Consider the following 24593-nt stretch of genomic DNA (forward strand, 5'->3'; position numbering starts at 1 on the left):
ATGTGTTTAAATATAGCTTAATTACAACTGAAATATACTTTAATAGTTGCCATAAGTTGTTCCAAAACAGTACATTTAGTATGTATTTAGGTACGTATTTTAATTTTTAAAAATGTAATACTTTTATGTTGTGTTTTAATATAGCTTAATTATAACTGAAATATACTTAAGTTGCCATAAGTACATTTATTATGTATTTAAGTACATATTTTAATTTTTTTTTAAGTATTTAAAAAGTTTTTTAAAGTATTTAAAAAGTATTTTTAAAGTACTTTTTTATGTTAAGTATACTTAACACACTTTTCTTTTACAAGGAGGGTCAGAGCTGTTTTGGAGGCACAATGGGGACCTACACAGTATAAGGCAGGTTGATTTAACGTTATGGTTGATCAGCAAAAGCTCATACTGTATGTGTTATAGAATGCTACAGTTTTGTGATAGTTCTTTTCATTCAGTTCAGAGCTTAGGAAAGGTCTGGAAATGGATACGACAGGCGTGTCAGTGCTGTTTGTCACCATGACTGCTCAACACTCCACAGCCTATTCATTCACACTGTAGTGGAGCTGACAGGGACCCCCTGCTGAGAGAGAGAGAGAGATAGAGAGAGATAGAGAGAGAGAGAGAGAGAGAGAGAGAGAGAGAGAGAGAGAGAGACAGAGAGAGGTGTCTTAGCTGTTATTACTACAGTGACAAGGTGCATTGAGTTAGACACAAAAAAAATAAACAGAATACAGTACCAGTCAAAAGTCAAAAACACCTTTTCATTCAATGTTTATGTTTTTTTCCTGCATTGTAAATCAATACTGAAGTCATCCCAACTATGAAGGAACACATAAGGAATAATATAGTAAACCATTGGTCCTTCTTTCCTGGTACGGTACAGATGAGCACCAGTTTCATCATAGAGTTTTGAATAGTCTTTGTGACTGCACTTGAGGATACTTTCAAAGAAAAAAAATATTTTTTTCTTTACTTAGTTTAGATTAGAACATTACTCGAAGAGGGCTATTCACTGTATACCAATCCAACCTCTTCACAACTTCACAACTGATGCTCTCAAACACATTAAGAGGCAAGAAATTAAAGAAATTAACTCTTGATGAGTTCAGCACAGCTGTTAACTGAAATCCTGAATTCCAAATGACTCTATTTCATAAAGCTGTCTGAGAAAATCCAGCCAAGATGTGCAAAACTGTCATCTATGCAAGAGGTGCTACTTTGAAGAATCTAAAATATAAAACATATTCTGGTTTGATTAACACTTTTTTGTTTACTAAATAATTGTTTACTAAATAATTGTTAATCTACAATACAGAAAAAAAAAATGAATTTAAGGAGTGTCCAAATATTATGACAGTTACTGTACATAAAGGTCTTACAGTCATATCTCTGCACTTTGTGGTGCCTAAAGCAAGACAATCAATTTCCATTTATTTTTTTAGTATACTCAGCTAATTACAATAAACGTCATATCATAGTGCTTCACCCGTAGGACCAGTAAGTGTCATAAAACAGCATCATAAAAGCCTAAACTGTATACTGTACACTGATATGCCAAAAATCATGGGACAGGATTGTGGACATGACTTTTGCCTGCTTTATTTGTTTTCATAGTCTAACAGCAGATCAGCCAGTAATATTATGTAATATAATAATAATAATAATAATAATAATAATAATAATAATAATAATAATAATAATAATAATAATAATAATAAAGGAGAACCACAACACAAATGCAATCCAAAACCAGAGTCTGGTAAAGCACCTAGTAATCTGATCACTGGAATCAATGGGTGGGTGAATGGAAAGATGGATAAGGGAGAAATTAAAATGTGGATACTTAGAAAAAGAAAATAAGCAAGCTACATAAAACATTATTTTGATATGTATACTTTCTCTTTTAGTATAGTAATTTGTTTTGCAACATTTTGGGCACCAATTTAGAAATAATGTGTTTTTACTTCGGTCTTAAAATTACAAATTCTATGTGTTTCTAATGTCTGAATAAATAAGTAGCAAATTATTTAATAAAACATGAAATGTGGCATGTGCAAAAGTACTGGTAGATTATATGTCATGTTTTATTAAAATATACAGTCAAATGAATTGTAATTGTGGTAAAAGGTGCAGAAATAGATTTTATTAAAGCCTTTTTTTCATTAAAGGATTTGTTTTTGCGTAAAAACACCAAAAACGTGTCAACTGAACAGGGTTTAGAAACTTTTGCTTAAAATTGGACATGCCTCATTTATTTGCTGGAATGTTCAGCCTGTATTTGATTGCATTGTGATTAACAATATAAAAAAATGTTCTCATTAATTTCACATCACATAAAATGCTTTGTTGACAAAGCTTTAACTCATTACGCATTGGTGAAGTGTAAATTCATTTCATACACTATAATTTTATGGAATAATCATTATCAAGCCATGGTATATAAAGTGTAATTTTTGCACGTGACAGGAGTTGGGATGTCTTCAACCATGTCTAATAAAGTCCAATAACGTAGATTAAAAGTCGCGTATGAGGTCGCTGAGCAAAATCAACACAGTCATCAAAAGAGAAAGGGCCTTAATTAAAAGGTAAAGCAGCTGGAGGACGTAAGCTTCACATGCGAGACTCACCTCAGGACGAAGACGCTCAGGGCTCAGGGTTATTACCAAACAAATCTATTACACCTCCAGACTAACACTGGATTACTGTCAATTATTCATAGTGAAATAAAGAGGATGTTATACTCTATTCATGTACCTGCATGTCACATGCCAGCATATGGATCTTTATTTAGGTTTGTACCTGTGTGAAAACAAATCAAACGCTCCAAGTAAACAAACTCATCAAATTATTCGAACCAGAGAAATGAACTACAGGTGTGAAAACGCTCTTAGAAAACACACTTAAAAAATGTGGCATTTAACCAATTTAAGGTATTATTTAACTTAACCAGGCGGCACTGTTTAAATGGCAAACAATACCTCTTATACCAAACAAAATTGTATAAAATGCACAAAAGAATACTTTTTTTTTACTTTAAAGTGAAGGTTAATGTTCCTTTATTTTTTTTAACAATATCTTAATCCAGACAAATTAAAAATGTATTGTTATACATAAATATTAACCCCTATTGTCTTCTGCAAACCTTCTGCAAAGACCAGTCTCTAGATCTAAGTATCGCATGTTTGACACTTTTCTCTGTTTATCAAATAAACCAGTTTCAGCTGTTCCCATTCAGTATCTTCACTATGAACACATCTGGACATGATTTTCATTATTCTACACCCATATCTGCAGCTGCTTTACTGAAAACCCCAACATAATAATACCAATGATACAGAAACAAAGTAGAATATCTTATATCCATAATCTTTTCAAGTACAGTATATACTAACCCAGCCAGGTGTTAACCCTTAAACTCACAGCAGTGGGTCTGACTGTGTAATTCCAGTTACATGGTTTAGAATCTAATATGAGAATACTCTTGTCCTGAAACTCTAGATCTGAACATCTGCACTGCAGTCAGGGCCATGTGTGAATTATAGATAAATTCAAGATTGTGTTATGAATTATTTTCATCCAGTCATGTCTATATTACTGTCTATGGTATATAAGGTTGAGTGCAGTTAGGCAATAGTGTTATATGTATCCTGCTCATAAACATCACTGTGGGCTGATTTGAAGATATTCAGTGTAGATAGTAATTTGTGTCTGTCTGTCTGTCTGTCTGTCTGTCTCTCTGTCTGTTCGGCTCTCTATCTGTTTGTTTGTTTTAGTGGGAAATTACGCAGTCATTATTAATGTGTCTGTATTCTAAATATATATACCTTTATCACTGTCACTTTGAACTGTGGCTAACGTTATTATAATTAATAATAACATTTTCCAACATTGTAATAACATTGTTATAAAACTCAGCACTTGAATCTGTTCAAATAAATAAATAAAAGCTAATAATGTAGTAAAACGATATAGGGTTTTGCAAATAATATGATACATTTTTTTTATCAATAATGTAATATCTTATTGCATTACAATACGGATAATTTATTGCATTTTCAGATTATTTATTTGTACCAATATTGAAATAACATTGATATAAAATTGTGCACATAACATCGTGAAAATCCAATAATGTTATAAAAGATTTTTGGACATACATTATATACATATTTTATATTTATTATTTTATATTTTCTAAATTGTTTATAATTTTGCCTTTTTGTTTTCAAAAATATATAATTTTTCAAGAATATATTTAGAATATATTTCTTTTTTAGGAGAATCATTTTTACAATACTTTTTATTGTTTTGCAAAAATATGTTTCCTGGGATTCTTACAGAAAACATATTATTATTTGAGATAATAATATATTATTATTTGGGATTATTATTTTAAAAATTCTCTTAGATCCTAAAAATAGTGGATACAGCACACCACATCTGTTTTAAAAACAGTATAAATAAATAAAAAAATATTGTAACTAGTTTGATATCATACTAAATAAAAACAAACCACTAAAAAACACTAGAAATGTAAACTACCGGCCTGCATGAATGGATGCTGCAGTGTGGAGGCTGGGACTCTGGAGGCTGACGCCTATGAGAGAGGATTGATGTGTGAAACCTCAGGAGATGATGGTGTTCTGCATGGAAGAACGCTGAAGCAGGAAATATGAAGCCTGGCTGATGAAGACAGATCAGGACATATAAATATAGATGTTTATAAATACACATAAACACACAGCATAGTCATGCTTTATTTAACAACACATAAAGCAAACATCTGCGCAGCGCCATCGCTAACAGCGTCCGCGTCACGTCCCTGAGCTCGCTGTGTAGAAGTGTAGAGCCGGGAGACAATGATACACGGCTACGATATATTACCATTAGCTCTTATGCTAATGCTACATAGCAAATCCTTTACAATCAGTAGTACAATCAGGATGGCCTGCCAAACAGTATGTACACACTGGATCAGGCATTTATTGTAAAATATACAGTCTGTACAGGACATATGGCTGCTGTCCAATGAAAAATGTGTATCATAATTTTGTCTTTTTTGTTGTTTTCACCATTATTTAAACCCTGTAGCCCATTTGTAATCTGTTTAAGCAATTTTAGATGAATAACCCAATAGAAATTTTAAAAAACATTATCTATAAACTCTTATTTTACATTGACTTTCATTCAAACAAAAAAATACTTTTTTCATTTTCCATTAAACAGAAACAAACTCTATTGTTTATGTACTGCATATGTAAGTATCATATTCTTGACACATTTGTATTATTTACTTATACATTTCTGGAAAAAATTAAGAGACCACTTCAGTTTCTGAATAAGTTTCTCTGATTTTGCTCTTTATAGGTGATTATTTGAGTAAAATGAACATTGTTGTTTTATTCTATAAACTACAGACAACATTTCTCCCAAATTCCAAATAAAAATATTGTAATTTAAAGTATTTATTTGCAGAAAATAAGAAATAGCTGAAATAACAAAAAGATGCAGAGCTTTCAGACCTCAAATAATGCAAAGAAAACAAGTTCATATTCATAAAGTTTTAAGAGTTACGAAATCAATATTTGGTGGAATAACCCTAGTTTTTAATCATAGTCTTTATTCATCTTGACATGTTCTCCTCCACCAGTCTTACACACTGCTTTTTTGCTGGACAAAAATAAGAGACCACTTAAAAATGATGAGTTTCTTTGATTTTACCAAATAAAAAAACTCTGGAATATAATCAAGAGGAACACGGATGATCACAAGTCATCAAACCAAGCTGAACTGCTTGAATTATTATTGCACCAGGAGTAAAGGCATAAAGTTATCCAAAAGCAGTGTGTAAGACTGGTGGAGGAGAACATGCCAAGATGCATGAAAACTGTGATTTAAACCAGGGTTATTCCACCAAATATTGAATTCTGAACTCCTAAATATAAATATGAACTTGTTTTCTTTGCATTATTTGAGGACTGAAAGCTCTGCATCTTTTTTGTTTGTTTTTTTAACCATTTCTTAAATGTCTGCAAATAAATGCTCTAAATTACAAAATATTTTTTCATTAGAATTTGGGAGAAATGTTGTCTGTAGTTTATAGAATAAAACAGGCATGTTAATTTTACTTTAACATATACCTATAAATAGCAAAATCAGACAAACAGATTCAGAAACTGAAGTGGTCTCTTAATTTTTTTAACATTGACTTCCATTAAAAACAAAGCAGGGTTTTTGCCTTCTCCTGTAAATCTGATATTGTATCACGAGCACATACTCACACCGGTGGAGACACATATACCTGTCTAACGGGCATTAGCGGGCAGAGCTCAGGGTCCCGACTGTAAATAAAGCTCAGTGGAGCTCATGAGGCGAATGAGAGGCAGGTGAGTGCGCAGGTTGGACTAATGGGGATGAATGAGACTCATCAGTAAAGGATAGAGAGAAGGATGAGGTGAGGGGAGAGGTACAGGTGCACTGGAGCGCTAAGACCGAGGCAACATACTTAGAGAGAAAGAGGAATAGTGATCAGAGTTGGGCACTATTTATATTCATTATCACATTATGTTGAACGGAGGAAGTGTGTTAGTTCTTCAGAGCTGCTAAACAAGCACTAATGGAGACGCACAGTGTAACTAAAGGCCAGCCATTCTTCAGCATTTGAAATGAACGCGCCTCACGTGTTAACAAGCGAGCCTTCGTATCAGACTAACGTAAGGCTGTATGTGAGACAGCAAAGGAAACGCGTTTCACAACTATTTATGGGTCAACCTTTCCACATATCCCTAAATTAATAGGAATGATTTGCTGTAAATGCAATATATTGCTTCACAACAGCTGCCTTAAGCTTGTCATTACAATGCATCCATTTTATTTCCAGTTCTCTCAGTGTTTCAGTGCCCGGGTTGTGTTCATAGGTAGCGTACTCCTATATGTAAGTCTGATATATGACCATATATGTACATACTGCATTATATAATCCTTTAAATAAGATTTGGCCATTTATTATTAAATATACAGTGTGTGCAATACATATCAATGCTAAAAAAAAAACATAACTACATTTTTGTCAGTTTCCTCCATAACATGCACATTAAGGGTCCTTTGTAAATTAGCTGTGTAAATAATTCTGTCTGCATAGACCAATAGAAATGCCCTCAAATTACTTGGAATAAATGGATAAATTCATATTTTACATTGCATTCTATTTAAATTTAAGAACATTTTTGCCTTTTTCTCTAAAGTCACTATTTTAGATATACATCTTTTTTTTAAATACATGTTTTTCTAAATTGTGGACACAAGGCTCAAAATAACTTGACGGGTGTTTTTGTGCTTATTTTGAGATCAAATCAATTAAAATAAAATGAACATTCTAAGTGAGACTGATTAATGTTGTTGTTCCTAAATAATCTTACACTCACAATGCTTGGTAAATTCTTTTCAGGGAAAATAAAATAATTTATTGTCTAAAAATAAATTAAGTCTGACATATGACCATATATGTACATGCTGTATTATATAATCCTTTAAATAAGGATTAGCTATTTATTATTAAATAATACAATAAGTACAATACATATTGATGCTAAAAAAAAAAACATAAGTCCATTTTTGTCAGTTTACTCCATAATGTAAACATTGAGGGTCCTATGTAAATATACTGTGTTAATAAATTTGGCTGTATAGACCAACAGAAATGCCCTCAAATTACTTCTATTTTAGTTCTAGAACATTTTTGTCTTCTTCTCTAAAGTCATCATTTTGGATATACATGTTTTTCACAGTACAGTAATAAAGCTCTATGAAGAACACATTTACAGTATATTTTTGTAGATAGCACTTATTGTATGGTAATTATTAAAATGAATGATAAATAGACAAATAGAAATGCTCTAAATGACGTGCAATAGAACCTTTTACACTCAAATCCAACAGTTAAGAGGGCTTTAACCATTTAAACCTTGTGTGTACTCCCATACTTCAGTTTTTTATTATTATTTTTCTTTATTATAAACAGATATTATTATGAAAAATGACATTAGAGCAAGACCAAAAAGGGGAAAAAAAGAAGAAAAAAATAAATAAAATAAAAATGTATTATGTCAGATTAGTAAATGTCAGTAGTATAGGAATGTATGTTCCCAATCAGGAGTTACCCACCAGAACACACACCCCATCCCAGCAACCCCACTCACCACCCGGGCACACCCTTACTGTGCCAGCACCCCGATATTGCTGAGGATCCCCAGTGGACTACTCCCAGTGATGCAGTGGCAACACTTAGTCGAGAGCAACTATGGAAGCCAGGCCAGCAAGTGACAATCACTTCTGGCACATCAGCATACGAACCCATGCCTCCGACCCTACTGTTGTGGGTGTTGGGTTTAGTGTGACAGCAAGTGGATTCAACGTCCAAAATATCTCTAGCTGCACATCTGTGCCTGATCCAAAAAGGACTGTGCCACTACAGCACCAACAATAATCTGCCAACAATTAACCTTTTGCCCACGGGCAACCATGTCCCAACCAGCCTGAAAAAGGGCAAAGGGGAGACAACAGAACCCACAACCGCACAGTCAGCATTACAGAACCACAGAAATGCACCTACACGGTAAATAAGACCGACAAATTAAGAGAAGGTGAGAGCAGGGAGGCAGTTTTCATTCTTATTACAACATTACCTTACATAACAAACCCTAAAACAGAGCCCTGAGGGATGCCATAAATAAGCTAAATTTAATGGTCACCAGACAATTTATAATGGTATCTTCATTAAACTGATAACTGAATAATACACCTAAGGTGCAGGCATTCAGTGTGTTATTTTTTATATATATATTAACTGCATACATGCTTTTATATGTTGATATATGCATGCATATATGTATGCACCATATTTCAAAATAGACCATTTCAAAAACACTTGTCAATACACTGTATGAACAAAAGTTTTGGTACACCTGCTTATTTAGTGTTTCTTCTACTTTTATTGGAGTTACTGTCTCTACTGTTCATACAAGGCTTTTTTTTACTAGATTTTAAACCAGTAACTAAGAGCATTAGTGAGGTCAAGATGTTGGAATATTACCACTTAACAACCCGTCTTATGACTACATTCTGAACTCATTTCATGCAAAAGTCTTGCATAAAACAGCCCTGTTATGATAGATGTCATGTTTACCTGCTTCAAAGAGTCTTACTTTATTGGCAATACTTTTTTTTACAGGAATTAGACAAGCTCTCTGTGTGTATGTATTTGCACATCTGTGTCAGCAATGGCTACATCTTAAAGTAGCTGAATGTGTTCATTAAAATTTGTGCCCACAAGAATGCTGGATATGAGGGAAAAACATATGTTCTAAAATGTATATAATCAAAATCTAGATATTGCCTTACATCAGATTTTAATGTGGGTTGCCATGTAAGACGTGTACTTGTTCTTGGTGTTGGTGTTGGCGGAGTTATTCCAGAGCTGTTCTAATGTCAGACACCTGCTCAGGCTCTGATCTGATGCCAATTACTATTGACAGCTTGCTAATTTTGCCTGAATAATTAATATTTGTCCTCCTGTAGAAAGAGGGCAGCAGAGGTGAGTTAAACATGGCTGACCGGGACACATGCTCTTTACAAAGGCTACGCTTCAATCTACAGCAGAGCGCTAATTGGAATTAGCACTGGAACTGTTTAATATGCAGCTCTTGTCTTAGCCTTTGGGGTCAGGTTGCTCCTCAGAGGTCAAGCACAATTAAAACTGGGTGCCCTGCACAGGATAATGACTAGCAAGGTGAAAATGTGTAATTCTAATACATTTACACTCTGACACACATTACTAACAATCCATCCACTCTGCAGCTGATCACCACAGCTCTTCTGTGGAGAAAAAATGCAATATGCAGTATGATAAAAAGGGTAATTTTCAAAATATTGCTCTTTCTTCTGGCCCTTAAACACTGCACAATATCCATTTACAAAAAATAGAATAAAGATATACAATTGGAAATGTATATGCTTATATTAAGCAAAAAAAATGGTTTGAGCAAATTGTTCTTAGTAAGATTTCTTAAAAAAGCTAAATTCTTAAACTAATACTATTTATATCTAAAATATGGGCACAAGATTCAGAATAACTTGACTACTGATTTTTATTATTATTAAAGTTAAAGTTTGTATAGCTGACAACAATCAAGTGCTATTGGTTTGTGCACTGCTGCATGTCCATGTGTGCGTGACAAGCAGTGGTGTACATGCATTAGGGATGCACCTTTGTTGACAATTCACTGCCAAGTTAACCATCTGTTGACGTCTGCCTAGGTTGTATTCAGTCAGTGGTGCACTATTGTATATACTTATATTAAGCAAAAATATAAATAAAAAAACAGCTAATGGTTCGAGCAAATTGTTCTTAGTGAGATATCTTAAAAAAGCAAAATCCCAAAATCTTAATATTCTTGAACTAATACTTGAATCAAGAAAAAATAAAAACGTAATAATTTTATATCTAAAATGTGGACACAAGATTCAGAATAACTTGACTACTGGTTTTTGTGCTTATTTTGAGTTCAAATTACTTAAAATAAGATGAACATTGACCTTAAGAAACACTGATTGAGGTAATTGTTCCTAAATAATTCTAAATCATTTGTTACACAGTGCTTGGTAAGACAAAAAAATATTTTTTTAAGGAAAATAAAAGGATTTATATTTATATTAAAAATGATATAAATATTTTATATTTATTAATATTTTCACAGTGTAGCTTTCAAAATGATGACTATTCATACACAGAAATCATATTGTTTATTTTTACTTCATATTGTGACATATTTTGACCCTGTATTGGTAAGCTTCATGACAGGGTGGATAATTTTATCCAAATTGACATTTAAGACAAAACATGGTTGATCAAGAGTTTCAAACATTTTGACTTACTAACATTATTTTAATTAAATTGGTAATCAGTATTTTACCATGACAAGGTGGACAGCCTAGCTTTACCTCAGTTAAATATGAAGACAATGTGATACATATAAAGTGAAATATATATTAAATAATTACTAAACATGCAGCAGCAAGTGCTTTCAGTTCCTTGAAAATAAAACAGTGTGTAGGTTGCGATGGTACTACTTTATTAAAGGGGTGGAGTTATACCAAGATAAAAGTGGACAGGAAAATTATTGGCCACTTTCAAAACTCTATAAAGTAAAAGTATAAAAATTGCTTTAACCCTTTCAGACCTGAATTATATTACAATAATGAAAAAATATCAGACTGCTGTTTTCTGACTCTAATGAACTAAAAAAAACAACATTTAGTAAATAAATAAATACTATAATACATAGAAAAGAATTAAAATCCAAGTGTTATTTGTTTCTTTTATGTGTATTGCAGTTGAATAATTTGTACAACTTTATTATTTTTATTCGATTTAACTATTTTATATAACTGTTTTTGTTTTATCATTCCTAAGCAGTAAAACATTATGAGGAAAAAGTTTACATGTTGTTTAAATGTTTTTTGTTTTTTACAAATCTAGTGAGCAGAGCAAAGCTGCTGTTTGATTGGCTAAAAAATGTCTTTTCTGATGGACAGACAATAGATCTGAATCTTGTTGAAGTTGAAGAAATCACACGAAATAAGAAAACACTAAAAGGGTTAAAGTAAAGACTAACATTCCTCTATATCTGTAATAATAAGCTTTTTTCAAAGTGAATCTTGAAAATGTAGTGTAACCACTATTCTGGAGACATAAAGGGCAAATTTTATTGGTATATACTCTATATTCATTTTCTTTAGAACACGATCTGTAGGCCTTTTCTGCCATCTACTGGCTCAAAACCATAACAAAGAATCTCACTATACTCTTAATAAATAGTGAGTGACAAAATTGTGTGAATAAATAGGTTCTATACTATCTATGTTTCCTTGTATTTTTATGTTTATAAAAAAATCTTCACAGGCTTTTTTTATTTGTCTTAATTAGTTTTTTTCACTATATAGTCAATGTGCCTTTAAGACAGACAGTATACAGTATGGACAAAAAAAAAGTAAAACCTGCAGAATTTTCATTGGGCCATTCCCAACTGGAGGCTTATCAAAAGAAAAAAGCTGATAACTAATTTAAACATATTTAATTTAATTTAAACAGTGAATTATACATCTTTTTAATGGTATATTCTCATCCACACTTGAAAAAAATGTGACATGTTAAAAATGATTCTTATTGCATGAAATATTTCTAATATAAATCTTACATTGTGTTCTGTGTTGTGTTGGAGGGCATGCCACGTACTGAAAAACAAAATAAAAAAACAGGATGAAAACCATATAAACAGATATCAGGTAGCATTTATGCTGTATTTTAGTTTTGTCAGAAATATCATATTTATGATATGATTTCACAGCAACTGCAATCTAGTTTTTGGTAGTTCATTCTCATCCACACTTTTTTTTTTTTCAGAAATCAGACACATTCCTGCTACTGATCATCGGATAAAAATAATGTTTTTCCTTAATTTTACCAAATTAAAAACCCTCTGGAATATAATCAAGAGGAAGATGGATGATCACAAGCTATCAAACCAAGCTGAACTGCTTGAATTTTTTGCACCAGGAGTGGCATAAAGTTATCCAAAAGCGGTGTGTACGACTGGTGGAGGAGAATATGACAGGAAGCATGAAAACTGTAATTAGAAACAGGGTTATTCCACCAAATATTGATTTCTGAACTCTTTAACTTGAATATGAACTTGTTTTATTGCATTATTTGAGGTCTGAAAGCTCTGTCTCTTTTTTGTTACTTCAGCCATTTTTCATTTTCTGCAATAAACAAAATTTTTATTTGGAATTTGGGAGAATTGTTGTCTGTAGTTTATAGAATAAAATAACAATTTTTCCAGGGCTGTTTATTTGTATGGAAGCCCATTTCCGCCACCTGAAGAAGAAAAAACGTCCTCAACTAAGTCATAATTATGAGATAGAAAAGTCATAATTATGGGATAGAAAAGTCATAATTGTGGGATAGTAAGTCATAATTATGAGATAGTAAGTCATAATTATGAGATAGTAAGTCATAATTATGAGATAAAAAAGTCATAATTATGAGATAGTAAGTCATATTTATGAGATAAAAAGTCATCTCATAATTATGACTTTTCTATCTCATAATTATGACTTAGTTGAGGACGTTTTTTTTTTCTTCAGGTGGCGGAAATGGGCTTCTATATATTTGACCTCTGTTACACACAGAAAAACAGAAGTAAAAAGAAAAGAGGATTTTTATCAGGGGGGTTGTGTTGCGTTTGACCAAAACCACTTGAAGAGACGTAAAGACAGCATTACTAGTAATTTGTAAGTAGGAACTTCAGAAGAGGACCTGAAAGTGGAAAATAACTAAAGAATGCAAAGAAGAAAAGAGTTTCACAAAGGTTGCTAGGCAGAAGAAAGGCTGAACTAACAGTAAGAGCACTTAATGTAAACTGATATCTCACCTGATTTCAGACTCAATGATATCAGTGATCAATGATAACAAAAAAAATACAATGTTGTCATTTTTTACATTTTAATGTGTGATTTGAGAACTGAGGTAAGAAGAAGTGTGTGCATGTGTGTGTCTGTGATCTACTACTGCCATCTTCTGGTTAAGAACCCATATTACACAATTAGGTTCTTGTCCAAGTGATTTGCATGCTCTGCTTCTAACACATTAGCTTCAATAACTGACTGTTCGCTTGCTGCCTAATATGTAGATCCACCCCTTGACAAGTTTCATTAGAGCCAGATAATGAATAATGTGCACTTTAGTAGCATTAAAATTCATCCAGATCCAGAGAGTGCCACCTTTAACTTTATTGTAATTCGTCACTCTAATGAATATACTAAATGAAACATAATTTCAGAAAGGCTCTGATATTAATAATCAGATGCTCAAACAGGTGTTTAGAGTAAGATATTATTGAAGATGAGAGTGCACTTCATTTAGCACAGTGAAGGACTGAGGTGTACTGTTGATGACACAGAAGAGGCAGGTGGTTTTCCGATGGGTTCTTATTGTTAATAGGCCTGTAGAAATACTACACCATTAGTATAGTAGATGTCTGGACTTATACTTGACAACTGTTGATACTATAAGTGCATATATATTGTACTATTTTGTACAATAATAGTTGTGTCGTCTTGACGTGCAGTTCAAAAAAATCTAGCAGGTTTTTCTTATTTTTGCTAATATTGAAAATGCACAAATATGTTTTTTGAGAATTTAACAAACAGTAGTAAAAAAAAAAAAAAAAAGTACAAAAATCTCAAAAAGTACTGCTCCTCCAGCCTGGCACTTCTGAAATGTACTGTAATTTTAAACAAATCCACACTAAATACATTTAAATACATCTAAATACATATTTATCCTTTACACCATAGCTTTAATCTATTTAAAATAAATGCCAATGTTAATCTTACATATGTACTGGTCACGTTTAACTTTTTTACGCAACTTTAAGTTACAAAAATGACAGTAGTGCAGAGTTTTAAAAAATCTGGAGACCATGGATATATAGAATATATAGAATATTGTTATTGCCTTGTATTTATGCATGTATACAACAGGTAACAACCAAGGACATCCAGAATTTATTTTAAAAATATGCATTGACAAATAAATGATTGACAGTGAACATATCTCTTTTATATACTTTAAAGCAGACAGTTAGTTTCAATACTACGACATTTAAGAGACACAATTAATAAATTCAGTTAGACAACACCTACATTCACTAGTTTTTTTTTATTTATGGAATTTTGCAAAAAGGATTTAAAATAATGTTTACAGTAGAGAAATTATTATTAAAACCATTCAATTTTTAATTTGATGTCTGTCCTGTGACCAGCATAATCAGGAAAATAACTATATATACTATATCTTTCCATTTTCTAGAATAAGATTAAAAAAAGTCTGGATCTTTGTGTAAACAATAAAATGTCATGGTCTACATCTTTCCATTTGGTGTCTGTAAATGTCTCAATTTTTTTCTCAGGCTTCTTTGCTGTCTAGTTTGGCTTTTGTTAAACAGTATTTCCATAATATGTTTATAAGAATAGTTATCATTTCTAAAATGGCATTTAACATAAAGCAAAGGTTTAAACAAAATTGCATATACAGTTTCATCAGCATTAATAAACATTTAGGTATAGCTTCAACTACAGCACTATACTCTTTAAGCCAATCAAAAGCCTGCAAGCTACCCCACAACTGTTGCCACAGGTACCACAGTGTCCTGAAGCACAAATGCTTGCATAAGAAGAAAAGGAAGTGAGATGAAAGGTGAACCTACATGATTACATGAGGGTTGGGTTAATGATCCACATCATTTGAATCTATAAAGAAATTTCCAGTATCTGCAAGTTGCACATTCGAGCAGGAACACTGAAACTGGTGTTCTGACTCTTCTAAAGGCAATCACAATGCTTATCATTTGGATAATTTTGACTGCACTCGTGGGTAAGTACAGTTTCATTTCAGTTATTGTCTCAGTCAGTCATCGTGAACAAACAAACAAATGCACAGACATAAGTAAAGGATCTACAGTACCATACTTTTAATGCACGAGCAGTATATCATAGTGAATGCACTTACATTATTAGACCTTCTAATTATCATTCCAAAACGTTAGATAGCTTACTAAAAATACATATACAGTTATAGAGACAACAGGAAGTCAAAGGAAAAGTCAAAGTGAAAGTCAAGCAAAGCAACGACTCTTCATTCTACTCTTTCTAAACACACATGTTACAAACAACAGAGTGAAGGTCTTATTACAGACAAAATATTCTGCCAATTTGATTACAATTTCTTTGTCACAACTCCACTGACAGTATGATTACTTTATGCACCCAATGATGAAGGATGAAGAATTACCCATTCTGTGTAAGAGTGTCAGGTTCAATAGGAAGTGGTTGAATCTAAAATCAAAGAAGCAGTATGTAGACAGATAATTCTGTAGCAGTGGTTATTTACTGCTGTTATATACTTTTGAGATTGTACTTTTCCACCGAACCCCATTTCCCCTAAATACTCATCATGTGACATCTTAAACCACTCTGAGGCCAACCTTTAAAATGAAGCTATTTAGGCCCACATGCTAAACTGAAATCTCATGCATTGTGGGTTTAGAATTTATGAACCATAACAAGCTTCTTTTTGCTATAAAACAGTATTTTGTTTACTTGCCAATTAGTATAAGCTCAAGATGATTGATTCTATACTCCAAGGTTAGCTATGGTTAGGTTACCTTAGGAAAAAGTTGGGTTGTCAGGAGTTACTTCAGTCCAAGGCAAATATTATACCTGCAAAGTTGTGTCATATATTTAACAAAGTATGACAAATCATGTGTTACAATAATAAATGTGTTTTTAACTAACACTTTATATAGCATTTAAATATTTTTTTCTGTTGCTTGGTTTTGGCATTTCCCCCTCATTTTACAGCTCTGTGCATTTCCTTAATAGCTAAAATATGTTAGATTTTACTTAATCCAAAAGAGTTTATGATGTTATGTGTCACAGACCCTTTAAAATATGTAAAAAATGTTCCTTACAGCACTTTATCAGTCATTTTAACTCATGACATTTCCAAGTGACACATACTGAACATCCTGAGAGCATCACAACAGGGCATTGTGTGAATTTGTGATCATTCATCTGACCTTATTTACAGAACGTAGGAGTGCTAGGCTAGTGCTGGAGATAAAACCAGCTTATTTTAAATGTTTATTATTAGCTTACACAGCTCTAGTCCAACCACTAGTTCTTACCTGATTTCTAGAGTTACAAGTTACGAAATTGCTGTTGTGTCATTTCTGTTACATTAGATTTTTTCAATTAAAATAATTTAAAGTCAAGTGCCCACAATAAATAAAAACATTAATGAGCTGCTCACATTTCAGTATTCACAAATGGGCCTGGGTTCTTATGGGTTAATATCAGGAAAACCATAAATTAAAGATATAAAACACACATACTAACATAAGAAGGAAAACAAACAAACTTGTAATGAAATTTTGTATGAGCCTGATCAAGACACTTTTAGAAATGTCTATACAGAATACTGATATTTATATTTGTAATGGATGAATGTATGTGTGCTACTCAAAGTAGTCTGTGCTTGGTGGTGTAAAACTAAATTTTGATATGTTTAAACTCCTGGTCTACCACATTTAAGTTGAGCTGCTTTGAGACATCAATTGTAAAAAGCACTGCATAAATAAACTTAATTTATTTGCAAGAGCTGGATCTTGGGAGAGCAGTGGTCACCAGCAAATATGAGAACTGATATTATTATTATTATTATTATTATTATTATTATTATTATTAATAATAATAATAATAATAATTGTTAATGAATGGAATGTATTTTTTCTTACAGGTCTGTCCATTTCTGCAAACTCTGAAACAGTGAACCTGGGAGAGCGTGTGATTTTACCATGTGAGCAGGAATGTGTTTCTGATGTTAAATGGTCTAAGATCATTCCTGACTACAGAGTTGTTGCACAGTGTTCCAACAGGATCTGCAATTTTGAAGAGGGTGTTCAAAACAGAGTTTCAGTGTCACCTGAAAAGATCCCTTTGCTTATATTTACCTCAGCTGCATACACAGACATGGGCTCATATGAGTGCCGGTGTGACGGAAAACCAATCTGTGATGTGAGACTTACAGTTTTAGGTAAGTTTATTTGTTATTTATTTTAACTCCATGTTTATAATTATATTACTTTAAGGGTTCTGGGAATTACATATGTTTAATTTTGTGATAAACTATGCACAATTATTTGATAATTAATTGCTCAATGTTTTCAAGTTTAAACTCCTGGTCTACCACATTTAAGTTGAGCTGCTTTGAGACATCAATTGTAAAAAGCACTGCATAAATAAACTTAATTTATTTGCAAGAGCTGGATCTTGGGAGAGCAGTGGTCACCAGCAAATATGAGAACTGATATTATTATTATTATTATTATTATTATTATTATTATTATTATTAATAATAATAATAATAATAATAATTGTTAATGAATGGAATGTAGCCTAAATTTTCAAAACAATAAACATCTTAACATCATTGAATAAAAAAAAAAAAAACTTTATTTAGTAAAACAAAAAAGATTTGATCAGCAGGTCCCACATTTTGGTCAACAAATTCTAGTTTTGTCCAGTAGGTCCCAAGTTTTAATCAGGAGATCCCTGGTTTCATTTCTAGATCACTGTTTTGATATGTAGGTGACATGTGGGATTGGTAGGTCCAAGTTTTTGATCAGAAGGTCCCTGTTTTGTTTAGTTGAATTTGGATTAATATGTCCCAGTTTTTGATCAGAAGGTCCCTGTTTTGTTTAGTTGAATTTGGATTAATATGTCCCAGTTTTTGATCAGAAGGTCCCTGTTTTGTTTAGTTGAATTTGGATTGATATGTCCCAGTTTTTGATTAGAAGGTCCCTGTTTTGTTTAGTTAAGTTTGGATTAATAGATCCCAGTTTTTGATCAGAAGGTCCCTGTTTGGTTTTGTTCAGTTTGGATTAATAGGTCCCAGTTTTTGAACTGCAGATGCCAGTTTGGGTAGCTTCCTGTTTTGACCAGTTGGTAAAAGTGTTAAAAAAAAAAAAGTGTCTCTCTCTCACCGACAAAGGTTGCTAGGAACCTGGGTGTTATAGTTGATGACCAACTCTCCTTCACGCACCATGTGGCCTCAGTTGCTTGGTCCTGCCGCTTTGCGCTCTATAACATCCGAAAAATTAGACCGTTCCTGACGCAACAGGCCACCCAACTCCTGGTGCAAGCGGTCGTCATCTCACGCCTCGACTACTGCAATGCCCTGCTAACTGGCCTCCCGGCCTGTGTAGTAAAAGCACTCCAAATGATCCAGAACGCAGCAGCACGTCTGGTCTTCAACCAGCCAAAACGGGCACATGTCACCCCGCTGCTCATTGAGCTCCACTGGCTACCAGTTGATGCTCGCATCAAATTCAAAACTCTTACAATCGCCTACAAGGTGATGTCAGAACAGCTCCTTCCTACCAGCACTCGCTCCTGAAGGCTTACGCTACCTCCCGGCCGCTGGGCTCCTCCAATGAACGTCGCCTCGCTTTGCCAAACATTCACACAAAGCAATCCAGACTGTTCTCATACAGAGTTCCCCAATGGTGGAACAAACTACCTTCCACTACCAGATCAGGAGAATCTCTCACTATCTTTAAGAAACTCCTGAAGACAGAGCTCTTCAAAGAGCACTTACTCTCTTAACACCTCTAACACACTAACTACTTCTAACCTCATTTCCTTCTTCCCCTCCTTCACTCCTCTATCCTATTATTCCCCTTTGACCTCCTTTTATCCCTATCCAAAGATGTTTTACCTTTAAACTTATTTTACATTGTACTTGACTATTGTAAGTCGCTTTGGACAAAAGCGTCTGCCAAATGTAATTTAATGTAATGTAAAATAGCAGCTCCCAATTTAATTTGGTATGTCTCTATTGTTGATTAGCAGGTCCTTTGATATGTATTGATATTGATATGTAGGTGTCAGTTTGGGTTGGTAGCTTTCATTTTTTGATTGGTAGACCCCAGTGTTTTAGATCAGTAGGTTGTTTAGTTCTTAGTCTGTAGGTCCCAGTGTTTAACCCTCCTGTTATGTTCATTTGTCAGGAACAGCAATGGTGTGACCAGGTGCATGTTTAATTATGCAAAAGATATCTGAAAAAAAAAATGAACAAGCAGTGTGAATATTTTATTACTAACTCTATTGCTAATTATTCTATCAATATTTAGTGTAAGTTCCTTACCTCTGACAGGTAATGGTTCAATTAGGGTAATACACTTGTTTTTCATAAAAAGAAAATTCAAACTTTTTCACTTCTTTATTACTTTTGAAAGACATTAGTAAAACATAACATAAAAAACATAACATTGCAATTTTCTTTTAGTTTTTGCAGGGCGTAGTTGTAATATTTGAGATGAACCATTTTCATATTATAAGTCGATTACACTAATTAAGGCAAGCAGAAGAAGTTTCATACTGAAAAAATACTTTACATTTTTATTCCAAGATCTTCGAACTTTAACACGGGTCAATTTGATTTGTAACATAATAGGAGGGTTAAATAGCTTGTGTGATTTTAGATTGGTAGGTCCTGGTTTTTGATCAGTAGGCTGAAGTATACAGTGGAATCAGCAACTTTGGACTGTGTTCATCTAACGTAACATTCCGGAGAAATCAATTCTGCAGGCAAATGCATACCTAATGTTGAGGAAGGCTGTTTTAAAACATTTATTTTATTTCTATTTGTGTCTTTCAACTGGTTGTTTCACCGTTTTTTTCTTAATACCCCTGTACACTCTCTAGTACCTATCAGTGTTAAGGCAGCTGTGTTGGACCGGGTCATTCTACCCTGCTATTGGAACACCATGAAAGACAAAGCACAGTTTCAGTGGAATATGAAAGACCAAATGGTGCTGCATTTTGAAGATGGGAAGCTGACGATGGGTAAAGACTTTGAGGAGAGGTTTTTTTACTCTGAAGAAGGTTACTGGGAGGGTAATCTGTCCCTGATCATCAACCAAGTTCAATCATCAGATGAAGGCCTTTACCGCTGCTTTGTAAACAAAGACGATAAAGGATATCCACATTCGTACATTCTCAGCATTGAAAGTAAGCGTCTTTAATGAGTAGTTTAAGTTATTCTAGAATAACATTCTATAGCTGAAATAATTTATTGCATTTCCTTTTCTGATTGTTCTTATTTCTGTTGCTTTTTTGTTACAGACCCCAAAGATGTTCCATACAACCAAAAAAACTACTTTTATGCAACAGTTGTATTAGCTGTGCTCTTTGGTTGTATGTTCTTATATAAGGTCTTTTCATATCTCCATGCACAGAATCTGAATTGCACCTGGCTGGGGAAGAAAAAACGTGAAACAAATGAACTAACATCTGTTGGTGTTAGTTCACCCGAAGACTTATCACCTGAGCGTAAACCATTAAATTCACGTGAATCTAATCACAAATTCAGGTTGAAGAGGAGGAGAAGTAAGAAACGCCCAAAAACGTGGAGTGGCACTTTTTCAATGCCCTCTTCGAACCCTAATGAAAACAATGAAACAGAAAACGAAGATTTGATTTAGAGGCGATATTACGATTCAGGGCGATATTACACTTTCATAAGACATCTTTTTTTAAGTTTATAGCAACGCAAATGTGGAATTTGACAGTGCAACACTCAGTGACAGTAACATTAATAAACAACGCACACCATAGTAGACAAGCAGAGTCATATTGGTGCTGTCCAGTGAAAACCTAGTATCTCCTATTTTGCTGATTTTCAGTATACAATACATAATATATATAATTTGAATACACTGACTTCCGTTAAAAAGGTTCTTTCTCTCTCCTGTTAAAATGCTGTTTTGGAGATACGTGTTTTTCACCAAATAACCATAGGGGTTTCGTTTTTTTGTGTGTTTTTATTGGTATAGTGATGTTTAACCAGTAAACAGTCAATAGGTCTGTGTAAGTAACTGCACTGTAAGCCTGGATAATTTGAATTTACTTTAAAACATTTGAGGAAACTGGTTGTCTTAAAAAAAGTTAAGTAATGGGCAATAAAAACTTAAGTTAGCATAACTTAGATTATTTATTACAACTAAAAGGGGAAGCTGATTTAACTTTTTTATTTTTGTTATACTGTATGACAGGATAAGTTGAGTTTACCTGACTTTTTTAAGGCAGCTGGTTTGCTCAAATATTTATTTTTTAAGTAATGGCGAATGAAAACTTGAGTTAGCATAAATTAAAACACCAATTTATTACAAATGGGAACTTGATTCATTTCTAAGGTAGCTTAGGGGGGAATCACTACACACTGATGGTGAGTGTTAGTCAGAAACTGTTGGACACACCCAGTATGCAAATAGATTGTGACAGAAACCAATGGAAAAGAAGCTGTTAATGGCAACAGACTAAACCCAGTTATTATAAGTTTGTTCAACTTATTATGTGCCCAAAAATGTTCCAGTAACTCAAAACAGTTGAGTATTGTTTAGAAATATCTAATTTTATATAAAAAAGAATAATTTTATTGTATTTACCTCTGGGTTTACATTGTGGTTCAATGTAAAGTTTCTACAAGTAAAATAAAGTGATGTGTGTCAGTAACTGGTCGAATGTAAAGTTTCTACCAGTATAATAAAGTGGTGTGTGTCAGTAACTGGTTTACTGTGCAGTAGGAGTTGTAGTAGTAATGGAGGTTTAATGCCAAGACAGCTCATAGGCTATTTTTCTGGGAGGAGCGGTTATGTTAGGTACAGTCTTCGGGGGTAAAGGGAGTGTTTAGACAATCCAATTTCAACAGTATTCCAGGGTTGGTTAGAGTGAAAATGTCTTCTATAGTAGATGTTATATGGAGTTGGAATCTGTTCTGGTGGAACAGTTTGCAGTCCAGTAATAAATGCTTGAGTGAATCAAGAGCACTTAACGCTTGTAAGAAAGATTTGAAAAAAAACTTCTGTGCACAGAAGTTTTTTTTTTTTTTTTGTCACTCTGAATTCTGGGCAAGGTCAAGGATCAATAGCAGTGCTTAGGCCTCTGCTGTAAAAACTGAACAGTGTCTCGGGAGGATTACTTCTTTGGCTTGTTGTTCGTCTACCATGGCTTCAGATACCTGCTGCTATCTGTTTTGGAGCCATCTGTTCAGACTGGGAAGTGCAGTGGAAAACATCATCCTAATATAAGCAAACTTCTGGTGATAGATCATTGGGTGGGTTGATGATTTTAGACTGTTGGACAGGTTCATACTTATGAAGATTCCAAGGTGGGATGGTGCTGGCAGGAAGAGTAAGCTGAAACAATCAATCTTATCTTTAAGGAGAATTTTGCCATTTTCATATTTTACATTGATGTTTTTATTTTTTAATTTCAAATGGTACTTGAAAAATGTTAAAAATGTACTGTGTTAAAAGTAAAATAAATAAACATATTTGAATATTTTGTGATATTACATTGATTATTTTATATTATCTGATTATCTATAGTTTCAGGGTGAATAAAAAAAATCTGATTAACTGTGCAATGAATAGCTTAAATCTAGGTCCAACCTGGAGTTATATTTGACAGGAACTAAACAAGCAGTTCTTCCAAAGTGACAGTAATAAAATAATGGTAGGAGATGAGTACACATTAAACACTATTGCTCATTAGAGCTTTGTGAATAACAAAAAGTAGTAATAACTAGAGGTTGCTAGTTGACCAGGACTTTTACTTATGGCCACAATGCTAAGCTGTTGACTAATAAAAGGAGAGAAAACAGCAGCTAGTCTTCAGGGAAACTGCAAAGAAAGCAGCTCTTCTATAAATTAAGCATCTGTAGTCTTATTGTAGATGTAGTTACAAAGGATTAACCTAATTCTACAGCTGCATCAACGTATAAATCTGAGACTAAATACAACAAAAATACTTTTACAATGAATAACTATCCCAAAATTAAGCATTCAGTGCTAACTGTTGCTAACACTTGTGGTAGCAAAATGAAACATCCTGGAAACAGACACGTTACCATCACAGACATTTTAATGATAATGACAAATGACACATTTTTATGCAATGCTTTTGCATAAATCTTTTTTTGTACAGATTTAACTTGCTTATTGTTCTTGCAGTGTTCACAATTATTATTGAATGCTTATTAATATTTTTTAAAAGGCATTAAAAAGTAGTTTAATAACATACAAGTGAAAGCAAAAGAAATGGTTATGTTTTTTATGGTCTTTTAACAAACATATTTTAATGTTTTTTTGTTTTGTTTTTTTAAAGGGGGGAATTTAAAAACAATTATTCGCCAAAGAGGGGCAGGACAGAAACATTTTGAGAAACAATGAGCAAATAAGTTTACAGAATTCCTAAATCAGTCCTAATCACAGGGATAACACTATGATGAACTTAACCTAAACATCCTGTAAGCCATGCATGAGCCAAGTCATTTTATTACTGCTGTAACACCACACACTGCTGTAATCTGTAATCCTCAATATTGATACAAAATGTCTACATCTTACTTACTGCTTGATGATATCTGCTGATTATTTGCTCTCTCAATAAGGGCCGATGCATAATGCATTAATTGGTCCTAAGATGAACAAGAGATGAGGAGACTGAGTGCTTTGCTTTGTGCGGAATCAATGTTTTATGAGCTCTTTGGTTTCCAGAGTTTGGTGAAGCTCCAGTTACACTCGACTCTGCCAGGCGACACAATAATGATCACAATCAGCTTCATTATGAGCTCAAACTCCATCTGAACAATCAGCTGTTTACACAAACAAACAACACAACAGTGCTGATTTTGAAAGCAAAGTGAAAAAAAACTCTAATGCCAGTGTTTTATCATAGTCCAGTCATAACTACCAGTCAGAGAAGAAAAACTGGGTTAATGGTGAAAAAATGTGATTTGATTGTAAATTCTTGGAAAGTCTGATGCATTAAAAAGACCAGAAATTGCTTGGCATTTTCTTTGGTTTGGTCAAAACAAAATAAAATCACATGCAATATTTGTCACCTTTTCA

General features: G+C 33.3%; 1 protein-coding gene across 1 annotated transcript; it reads left to right on the forward strand.

The window, feature by feature from the left end:
- Positions 1-15324: 15324 nt before the first annotated feature.
- On the forward strand, positions 15325-22137 carry LOC103036856 (uncharacterized). The gene is made up of 4 exons (XM_007244015.4): positions 15325-15493; positions 17417-17713; positions 20386-20691; positions 20806-22137. The coding sequence occupies exons 1-4, from the start codon at positions 15457-15459 to the stop codon at positions 21162-21164; spliced, it is 999 nt and encodes a 332-aa protein (XP_007244077.2). The 5' UTR covers positions 15325-15456; the 3' UTR covers positions 21165-22137.
- Positions 22138-24593: the final 2456 nt, after the last annotated feature.

Source organism: Astyanax mexicanus, chromosome 9 (genome assembly GCF_023375975.1).
Source record: "Astyanax mexicanus isolate ESR-SI-001 chromosome 9, AstMex3_surface, whole genome shotgun sequence".
NCBI lineage: Eukaryota > Metazoa > Chordata > Actinopteri > Characiformes > Acestrorhamphidae > Astyanax > Astyanax mexicanus.

Bases quoted from the DNA above. Each gene is read 5' to 3' on its own strand.
- LOC103036856 (XM_007244015.4), top strand. From the start codon at position 15,457: ATGCTTATCATTTGGATAATTTTGACTGCACTCGTGG. The intron at 17,714-20,385 runs GTAAGTTTATTT...TACACTCTCTAG, and splicing joins TGTGAGACTTACAGTTTTAG to TACCTATCAGTGTTAAGGCA. The intron at 20,692-20,805 runs GTAAGCGTCTTT...TTTTTGTTACAG, and splicing joins GTACATTCTCAGCATTGAAA to ACCCCAAAGATGTTCCATAC.